Below are 11,150 nucleotides of genomic sequence, written 5' to 3'. Positions count from 1 at the left end.
TATCCTAACTAGGGTACGGCCGTACTCTGGAAAAATTCGAATTTAGCGGAGTCCCAGGTTTGAGAGTTATTGCCAAGATGAGGGTCATTTAAATCGATGAATATTTGAAGGATGAGTTTTCTGGCCAAATTATTAAAAACGATTTTTTTTCCAGAGTACGGCAGTTAACCGTGCGGCTATGTGGTCTAGTGGTATGACACTCGCTTTCGGATCGGAAGCTCCTGGGTTCGAGCCTCGCGCTCGCAGCATAGTTGAGTCCTTGGAAAAGACCAACTCACATTCTCTTACCGTACTCAGGTGTAAAATGAGTACCTGGCCGTTAACAGCGTTGTCTTTGTAAATTGTAATATCGCCTAATAGGCGTTATGTCCGGTCCTACATGTTAAATGTTGCTGTTGACCAGAGACCGCTTTGAGCACATTTAGTGGATATTGCTCTATATAAAAGCTCATTAAAAAATTTAACCGGTTAATTTATTGTTATATTTGTCGTATTTTCACACTTCTAACAGATATAAATAATAATGTGAAATTGAATCTAAGCTTCAATTTAATTACAAAAACAGATCAAATGAACGTTTCGGGTTTTCCCTTTATCAACAAAACAGGATGAATGAAACAGTACAGATGATTGAGTTCAACAACGCCACTACCACATTATCTCATTCATCTGTAGTATTTCATTCATCCTGTTTTGTTGATAAAGGGGAAACCCGAAACGTTCATTTGATCTGGGGGTTTTTTTGTAATTAAATTGAAGCTTACATTCAATTTCACATTATTATTTATACATTCGAGCTTCGAGCAGCAACGTTTACATCACTTCTAACAGAAACGTTTGATGAAGTCGAGCAGGAAACGAAAGGTTACCTGAAGGGTATGGGATACGATCTAGGATCTGTGGCGATCATACCAACTTCCGCCCAGAATGGGGACAATATCATTGAGCAATCCGCCGTGATGCATTGGTGGAGGGTAAGTTTTGTTGTTTGCGTGTTTGTGTTTTGTTTTGTTTTGCTTTGTTTAGTCTTTGTTGTTGTTGTTGTTCAGGTTGATTTTACTAAATTTGGTGATTTAATGTAGGCCTATGGCTAATAGTGGATTTAATCTACAAATATGTTCATAGGGATCCGTTATTGATCATAAAGATTCATTTATTTATATGAATAGGAATCCGTCACTGATCGTGAATATTTTATATTTATTCATAAAATTCGTTATTGATTGTCAGTGTTCATAAGTTTTATATAGGGATTCGAAATCTTTTGAAAAGGTTTTATATTTATTCGTACGAATCTGTCCTTTATCGTGAAGATATTTGTTCGTATGAGTCTTGTCATTGATCGTATACAAGCATAAGGATCTGTCAGTGTTCGTAAAAATTCATATGATATATTCATAAGATATTCGACATTGATCATAAAAATTAAATATCTGTTCATAGGAATCTATCAATGATCATAAAAATGTAATATTTATTCACAGGGATTCGTCACTGATCATAGAAACGTAATATTTATTCATAGGAATAAGCCATGATCATAAAAATGTTATGTTTATTAATAGCTATCCGTCAATCATCATCATCATCATTGCCTTTTTAACCCTGGGTCAGGGTATAGGCCACAGACAAACAGCCTCCATCCTTCTCTATCCCGAGCTAACTTTTTTTTATCCATGTCTTACCACATATCTGTATATCAGCTTCTGTCCTTTCGGCCTTGTCTGTTGTCCTTCATAAATTCTGTCATTGCAGAAACTGACAGTAAAAGTTCACATAATATATTCATAGACATTGGTCTTTGATCATTGAAATGTCCTATATATTATTATAGATAAGTCATTGGTTATCAAAATGTGCTATGTATTCATAGGGATTGGTCGTTGATCATTGAAATGTCCTGTATATTAATATGGATAGGTCATTGATTATTGAAATGTGCTATATATTCAAAGTGATCGGTCATTGATCATAGAAATGACTTATTTTTCCATAAAGACCCGTTATTTATAATTTTGAAATTAGAATTACATCATAGGGAATCACCATTGAGCGCGAAGATCCTACAACTGGTGACACCATCAAGTCAAGGGTTCTAGTCCTCCAAGATGCCTTCAACAACGTATCTCCACACCAAGATCCCGCCCAATTGCCTCTGAGGATGGCCTCCAGCATGTACACAGGAACACCGCTGGTGAGACAGTTGTTGCGGGTCGTGTTGAGATGGGAATCTTGGAACCTGGAATCGACGTCACTTTCGCCCCGGGTGGATTGAGCACGAAGGTGATTTGGATTTTAAATTATTATTTTTTTTTCGTCTAAAATTACCCGAGTAATCCAGCCATGTGTGTGAAATATAACCAATCAAAATAAATACAAAATTATTTGGAAGTTATTGAACACCATATCGTTTCTAGTATAGTGCCAGAATTCTCAAAAGTAAAAGTTACGAATCCAATTCATTTGAAACGTTAATCGCAAAAAAAAAAAAATAAATCAACATATGCTCCTTTTGGAAATAATGTGTAGCCAACAATTAAGTATTTCAGTGGAACATCAATGTCATTAAAATGTTTTGGTAATTCCAATTAGGCATAATATTACCTTTGGTCTTTCTTTTTGTATAAAAACTTTTAATTAATTTTATTTATTTTATAAATTATCCTCATTAGAATATAACACGAAACAATTTTCAGCTAAACTATAGATATTAGAAAAATAAGTACTATTCTATGGAGAATATGTTCTATTAGAACTTTTTTCGTGTGTGGTGAATTGTTGGCGTTAAGTAGTCTTTTGCGAGCCTTCGTTGAACGGTGACGTTTGGAAGCTTGACCTCCGAAAGTTTCTCGTGTTTTTATTTTTCGGAGGTTTTGTTTGGGTTAGTTTTCGTTTTTTGTTATATCTTTGTTGTTGTTGTTTTGTATTTCTATAATATGTTTTTCTTTTGGGGGGGGGGGGGGTTGTTCTTTTCTTTTGTTTTTTTGTTTTGTTTTGTTTGTTTTTTTTTTTGCTGTTTTTTTTGTGTTGGTTTTGTGTGTGTGTGTGTGTGTGTGTGTGTGTGTGTGTGTTTTTGATATTTTTTTTGGAGGGGAGGGGTGTTGTTTTATTTTTTATTTTAATAAAATGTTTCTGTTGGTTTTCAGACACTTGAAGACACGTCTAAGGAAAAGTCTAACATCAACATAGTTTTTATTGATCCCTTCAGCAACCCGTCGTCCGTTGTCAACTTTTTAACCAGCCGTGGGTTTTCCAATCGGGCACATACGGACAATCAGGTGGTAGGTTTTCTAGAAAATGTGAGCTTAAATTCATATTATGAATACATTTGTCGCAATGTATCATCATAAATAAATCACTCAAACTGGGTGTCGTGCCTGATATCTAGAAAATTGAGCACGTTAAACCCTTATTGAAAAAAAGTTAATATTGACAAAGAAAACCTAAAAAAAGATCATGCTGTCTCTAACCTTTCTTTTCCATCAAAAATTCTTGAAAAGCCAGTCCTAAAACAACCTCTCGCTCACCTTAAAATAAATTCCATGGAAGAAATCTTTCAGTCTGCCAACAGACAAAACCACTCGACCGAAACTGCTCTTGTCCGGGTTGTAAATGATCTTCGAGTCATCGATAAGGGTTCCTGCACACTTCTTAACCTTCTTGATTTATCATCAGCTTTTTACACTATTGATCACGACCTACTGTTATACTTACTTACTTAGATGCCTTTCGCGTCTCGACCGAAAGATCGGGTCGCCTTGGCTGTTTCCAGTATTTCCTGTGTGAGGTGTCTCCAATATTGCCGGTCCTCTGCTAGGGTTCTCAGATTTTCAAGGTCCCCTGCCGTTATGAGACTAATGCTTTGTCCAAGTGTTGTGAGGTTTTTGTTTAGGATCACAGGGAGTGTTGTGATCGGTCTTCCTCTGAAAAGGTTCCCGTGTTTTTGGAAGTATCCCGACATGGCTTGGTTAGCTGGTATGTTTTTGTCCCTGCGTAGTATGTGACCGAAAAGTTGCCATCGTTGTTGTAAAATGTCAAGGGAGATTGGTCTTTCTTTTGTGATCTTATAGAGTGATTCATTTGAGATCTTTTTTGGGTATTTGATGTCCAGTACCCTTCTTAGCTGTGTGCGATGGAAGGCATCCAGATGTTCTTCTTCGGATTTTGTCAACGCCCAAGTGCCGCAGTTATACAGAAGTACCGGTTTTACAAGAGCAGGGTACAGTTTCAGTTTGGTTTTTCTCTTTATTTTGTCACCTCTAATCCATACATTGGTGAGTTTACTGAGTGCGGCGTTTGATAGCTGTTTTCTTCTTTGTACATCCTCGGTGTCTCCAATTAGTGAGCCGACTTTCTTTGTTCTTTTCCATTCCTCTGTGTTCCTCGATATTGTTGTAAATTCGGTTTTATTGGCATTGACTTGGAGGTTATATTTCATGAGGGTATTTTGTATGATGTCTACATTTGCTGGTGTTGATCCAATAAAATCGACATCATCTGCATAGGCGATTTCTCTAGGGATTGCATTTTCAATGTGAGTCGTTGGTTTTGGAATGACTTTTCGAACTTCTTTCAGAGCGTGTTCTAAGTATATTGTGAACAGAATCGGGCTCAGACTATCTCCTTGGGGGGTCCCGATGTTACTTTCGAACTGCGTCTGTTATAACTGCGTCTGTTATATATAACTGTTATATACTGTTATAACGTTTAGAAATAACTTTCGGCATTTCTGGCACGGCACTCAGTTGGATTAAATCTTATTTATTAGATAGACAAGTTGTAAGAAATAGTTTGAAGTCCAATCAAATTCCTTTGGAATGTGGTGTCCCACAGGGGTCAGTTCTTGGACCTGTGCTTTTTGTTCTCTACATATATCCACCTTCAAAGGTTATCAGGGGCTTTGGCCTGTCCTACCATCAATATGCTGATGACACCCAGTTATTTAGATCTGAATGTACTAGAAACTTACAAAATGTCAAAAGTACATGTGAAAAATGCGTTACTGGTTGTAAGGGATTGGATGAGTAGGAACAGGCCAAGGTTGAATGTCTACAAAACGGAGGTGATGTATGTAGGGAACAGAAGCTTTTGGAACATGAAGAAATTGAAAGTGGGAGAGGTGTCAATAGATATTGTTGACAAGGTAAAAAATCTTGGAGCATTCTTAGATTCGGAACTGTTGACGGACCATCAAATTATAATTAAGACAATGATCCAATCATTGATTGTCATTTTTTTTTTTAATTGGATCTATTCCACAGTTCCTTTCTGATGATGCTACCAGGAAACTTGTCGTTTCTCTTTTATTTTCAAAGCTGGATTACTGTAATGCTCTGTTGTTTGGTGTCTCTGCCAGGGGCCCTTTGTAAAGCGTTTTAGCACGTTTAGTGGATGTTGCTCTATATGAATGCTCTAGTGTTTTTTTGTTTGTTTTTTTTTTTGAGTGATACTAAGCCTGCTCGTAGCTATGGACTGCAAAAAGTAATAAACAAAAATGAATATCTTTTCAAAAGAATAAAATACCAAACACGTAACGTTTCGGGCTCAAAACCATTCTCCAGCTACCAAAAAATAAAAAAATAAAATGAAAATATAAATACATTACTAAAAAAAGAAACATAGGCTGGATCACTTGTTTACCTTTTATCATTAATTTCTTCCCAATTTAGTAGCATGTTAAGGAGGTTGGTCACATGACATGAATTTACTTCGTTGATCTTCAGATAAATACAGCGTCACTACAGAATGCCTTGGGTCTTGACAGGGAGGTTGTGAGTGGAAGGAGCAGCTCTGCCGATGCAACCAACTGGAAGTTTGAAACCAATAACTTTGTCGTCACTATCGTTGGTTACAAGGACCACGCTGACTACGTAAAGATGATGGTCGCTGGTCGCTCCACGGTACAAACTATAGATAGAACGTGCGCTATGTGGTCTTGTGGTATGACACTCGTGGAAGGTCCTGGGTTCGAGCCTCGCTCGGCGCATAGTTGAATCCTTAGAAAAGGCTCTTTAATCACATTCTCTCACCGTACTCAGGTGTAAAATGAGTACCTGGTCGTTAACAGGGTTGTAATTTTTAAAAATGTAATATCGCCTAACAGGCGTCATGTCCCGTCCTACAACGTTAAATGTTGATGTTGACCAGGGACCCCTTGTAAAGCGCTTTGAGCACATTTAGTGGATATTGAGCTATATAAAGCTCAATTTGAAGAAGAAAAAAAATTTAGATAGAACGAAGTTGACGTCAATCAGGTCTTTGTCATTGTTTGTTTGGTTGGTTGGGTTTTTGTTTGTTTGTTTGTTTGGTTTGTTTTGCCATCCGGGTTAATGAGTAATTCTCATCAAATGTATTAACGAGTCTATAAAAGTTCATGGTTACATAAAGTTTGTGTGTTAGTACGTCATACTTCCGTCAACTTCTTAGCCTGGCGAATACTATCTATACTACCGTAGGTGGAAAACCCCATATTTTAACATTTGGGCAGAAAAAACTCGTCCTTCAATAAATATTGATCGATTTAAATTATCCTCATCTTGGCGAAGTCCCGGGTTTGAGAGGGTTTGGGTTTTTTTTTTTTTTGCCAAGATGACGGTCATTTAAATCGATTGGTATCTGGGAGGGAAACATTCAAATGCATAGTTATTGTTTTGGGAGATGAATTTTTTTTTCTTTGTAAATCATCTCTCTTTCTATTATGTATTATTATATTTGTTATTTTCAATGTATAATGTAAACATTTGAGTGTATTCCTCTTTGTTGGATTTTGTGCTTGTGTCCGGATGAGACTTATAGGTAATCTCAAACTAAGTACATTGGCGGTATGCTCTTGGAATCTACATCTGATCCCTATTTGTTCCCAGTTCCCCTATGTCTTACTTTTATTGGGTGCTTTAATTGTAATTCTAAAACTTTTTACTACCCCATTTTGTTCCTTTTTACTGGTGCTGGTATAACCTAAATGTGTTGCAAGCGCCGCAAAACCCTTAAAAACAAAAACAAAAATCGCTATTGGCTAGTAAGTATTCTCGTACATCATGTGTCCCTTTGACAAACAGCATATGAAAGTTTGTGATATTGTGCTTGACATTTATCTTCTAGCATGTATGAGCCCGATTCGAGTTCTGCAATAAGCAGCGGAAAGTTGAGTCCTTGGGAAAGTCTCTTTAGTGACAATCTCTTACCATTATCAATTTCTATCCCATTTTTTTCTATATTCTACGAAAAGTATTATCGTTTTATTGATTTTCGTGGTTGGCTGAAAAAGTGATTTTAGCACCAAAAGTTCCATGTGAGTTTGTTTTCTGTTTTAAAAGCTTTTACCCAATTTCCAATTATCTGCCCTACACATAATAGGGCATATCCCATCCCGAGCAAAAGATAAACCAACACTTCTTCAGCCAACCACGAAAATAATTAAAACGATAATACTTTTCGTAGAAGATAGAAAAAAATGGGATAGAAATCAATAATGGTAATAGAATGTCACTAAAGAGCCTTTCCCAAGGACTCAACTTTCCGCTGCTTATTACAGAACTCGAAAACTTCAAGAGTGAAAATCGTTATTTGTAAAAGCTAACATTTTTTTCTCTCACCATTTTTTTGCTTTATGCCACAAGATTGACAGCGTCGTCCTCGTCGTTTCCGCCAAGACTGGCGACTTCGAGTCATTCGTATCCAACATTCGGATTAGGACGCAGGTTTATCTGGCCCGTTCCCTAGGCGTAAATCAAGTAATTGTCTGTTGCAATGACATGGAATCTACTTATCCCCCATACAATCAGGTAAATAAAAGCAACTCTTCTTTTCTAGTTTGGTCAGAAAGAAACCTTCCTATTCATCAGAAATCGAAAGGTTATACTGAACCAGATCTTATTTTAAAATTCTGAAATGCAGAACTGTCTGTCTGTCTGTGCTCATGTTCATGATCTTCTTCTTCATCTTCTTCTTCTTCTTCTTCTTCTTCTTCTTCTTCTTCTTCTTCTTCTTCTTCTTCATCTTCTTCTTCTTCTTCTTCTTCTTCTTCTTCTTCTTCTTCTTCTTCTTCTTCTTCTTCTTGAGAGAGGAAGACCCAGAGAAGCAGGATTGAAATGCATCTGAATTTTCTCAAGGAACACGACACGACTGTGAGGTTTCAATGGCCGATTGCTAACGAACTTTGCCTCCAGCCCCAATGGGACAGTGGGGGTTTTCTGACAAAAGCAACTTCAAGGTTTCGTTTGCTGCCGATGCCGTGACGTTGGTCGTTACACTGTAAAATGAGTTTAACCGTAGCCATCGTTAAGTTATAGCCTGACACTGAAACCCAAAAAGACCGACATTTTTACGTCATTATTTGGTTTTTGCACCGCCTAGTCAGTTCTCACGATTCGTTTTCTTTTGTGGCTAAAGACTGGCATTTTGACGTCATTTTTGATCAGTGTCAGGCTATATGTTAACGATGGCTACGGTTTAACCCTCTCCTTACCAACCATAGTAAATTCGTCTCGTTCGTTATGGTCCAACCAGCACTTTTACCATTCAGATTTATTTTGTAAATCGTAAATTTAAAGAAATGTTTATTTATAGCTATAAAACCTTGGCAATGTTGTAGAGTTCATTTTGCTGATCAATATTATACATATAATGCAGTTGTTGCTCTTCTGTTTGAGTAAGAAAGCAACTATTTTTTTGTGTTGGGTGGGTGTGACATTTTGGGGAATGGGTGGTAAGGAGAGGGTTTTAACACAAACTCCATTTGGGTAAACATGTATAGATCTTATGCAAATCTATGTATCATACCAGGGATTTTCTTAGCTTTTCAATGGTATAAGAATATAGCAATGGACCAACAGTTATTAATGGGCAGGTAATCACTGGCAAATTTAGATTGACACTCAATATATTGTATTCTGGCTGTGTGCATGTCGAGGAGAAAGAGGGGGGAAAAGTGAGATAGAGAGAGAGAGAGAGAGAGAGAGAGAGAGAGAGCGAGAGTGAGAGAGAGTGAGAGAGAGAGTGTGTGAGAGAGAGAGAGAGTGAGAGAGAGTGAGAGAGAGAGAGAGAGAGAGAGAGAGAGAGAGAGAGATATTGATTCTTATTATCCTAACTAGGGTACGGCCGTACTCTGGAAAAATTCGAATTTAGCGGAGTCCCAGGTTTGAGAGTTATTGCCAAGATGAGGGTCATTTAAATCGATGAATATTTGAAGGATGAGTTTTCTGGCCAAATTATTAAAAACGATTTTTTTTCCAGAGTACGGCAGTTAACCGTGCGGCTATGTGGTCTAGTGGTATGACACTCGCTTTCGGATCGGAAGCTCCTGGGTTCGAGCCTCGCGCTCGCAGCATAGTTGAGTCCTTGGAAAAGACCAACTCACATTCTCTTACCGTACTCAGGTGTAAAATGAGTACCTGGCCGTTAACAGCGTTGTCTTTGTAAATTGTAATATCGCCTAATAGGCGTTATGTCCGGTCCTACATGTTAAATGTTGCTGTTGACCAGAGACCGCTTTGAGCACATTTAGTGGATATTGCTCTATATAAAAGCTCATTAAAAAATTTAACCGGTTAATTTATTGTTATATTTGTCGTATTTTCACACTTCTAACAGATATAAATAATAATGTGAAATTGAATCTAAGCTTCAATTTAATTACAAAAACAGATCAAATGAACGTTTCGGGTTTTCCCTTTATCAACAAAACAGGATGAATGAAACAGTACAGATGATTGAGTTCAACAACGCCACTTACTACCACATTTTCTCATTCATCTGTAGTATTTCATTCATCCTGTTTTGTTGATAAAGGGGAAACCCGAAACGTTCATTTGATCTGGGGGTTTTTTTGTAATTAAATTGAAGCTTACATTCAATTTCACATTATTATTTATACATTCGAGCTTCGAGCAGCAACGTTTACATCACTTCTAACAGAAACGTTTTGATGAAGTCGAGCAGGAAACGAAAGGTTACCTGAAGGGTATGGGATACGATCTAGGATCTGTGGCGATCATACCAACTTCCGCCCAGAATGGGGACAATATCATTGAGCAATCCGCCGTGATGCATTGGTGGAGGGTAAGTTTTGTTGTTTGCGTGTTTGTGTTTTGTTTTGTTTTGCTTTGTTTAGTCTTTGTTGTTGTTGTTGTTCAGGTTGATTTTACTAAATTTGGTGATTTAATGTAGGCCTATGGCTAATAGTGGATTTAATCTACAAATATGTTCATAGGGATCCGTTATTGATCATAAAGATTCATTTATTTATATGAATAGGAATCCGTCACTGATCGTGAATATTTTATATTTATTCATAAAATTCGTTATTGATTGTCAGTGTTCATAAGTTTTATATAGGGATTCGAAATCTTTTGAAAAGGTTTTATATTTATTCGTACGAATCTGTCCTTTATCGTGAAGATATTTGTTCGTATGAGTCTTGTCATTGATCGTATACAAGCATAAGGATCTGTCAGTGTTCGTAAAAATTCATATGATATATTCATAAGATATTCGACATTGATCATAAAAATTAAATATCTGTTCATAGGAATCTATCAATGATCATAAAAATGTAATATTTATTCACAGGGATTCGTCACTGATCATAGAAACGTAATATTTATTCATAGGAATAAGCCATGATCATAAAAATGTTATGTTTATTAATAGCTATCCGTCAATCATCATCATCATCATTGCCTTTTTAACCCTAGGTCAGGGTATAGGCCACAGACAAACAGCCTCCATCCTTCTCTATCCCGAGCTAACTTTTTTTTATCCATGTCTTACCACATATCTGTATATCAGCTTCTGTCCTTTCGGCCTTGTCTGTTGTCCTTCATAAATTCTGTCATTGCAGAAACTGACAGTAAAAGTTCACATAATATATTCATAGACATTGGTCTTTGATCATTGAAATGTCCTATATATTATTATAGATAAGTCATTGGTTATCAAAATGTGCTATGTATTCATAGGGATTGGTCGTTGATCATTGAAATGTCCTGTATATTAATATGGATAGGTCATTGATTATTGAAATGTGCTATATATTCAAAGTGATCGGTCATTGATCATAGAAATGACTTATTTTTCCATAAAGACCCGTTATTTATAATTTTGAAATTAGAATTACATCATAGGGAATCACCATTGAGCGCGAAGATCCT

At 36.8% G+C, this 11,150-nt stretch overlaps 1 protein-coding gene across 1 annotated transcript in view; it reads left to right on the top strand.

Annotated features, from left to right (window-relative positions):
* Positions 1 to 3,064: 3,064 nt before the first annotated feature.
* The window catches only part of LOC144956857 (elongation factor 1-alpha-like), an 11,474-nt gene continuing 3,388 nt past the window's right edge, over positions 3,065 to 11,150 (top strand). Inside the window, exons 1-5 of the mRNA XM_078887638.1 lie at positions 3,065 to 3,281; positions 5,724 to 5,900; positions 7,620 to 7,784; positions 9,916 to 10,059; positions 11,124 to 11,150. The exon at positions 11,124 to 11,150 is cut by the window's right edge and continues 219 nt beyond it. Coding sequence (XP_078743764.1) covers positions 5,877 to 5,900; positions 7,620 to 7,784; positions 9,916 to 10,059; positions 11,124 to 11,150 — 360 coding nt within the window. The 5' untranslated portion in view covers positions 3,065 to 3,281; positions 5,724 to 5,876. The remainder of the gene's footprint in view (positions 3,282 to 5,723; positions 5,901 to 7,619; positions 7,785 to 9,915; positions 10,060 to 11,123) is intronic.

Source organism: Berghia stephanieae, chromosome 11, assembly GCF_034508935.2.
Source record: "Berghia stephanieae isolate SIO BIC M18660-M18661 chromosome 11, UCSD_Bste_1.3, whole genome shotgun sequence".
Lineage (NCBI taxonomy): Eukaryota > Metazoa > Mollusca > Gastropoda > Nudibranchia > Aeolidiidae > Berghia > Berghia stephanieae.
This window is presented reverse-complemented; position numbering and strand designations above follow the sequence as displayed.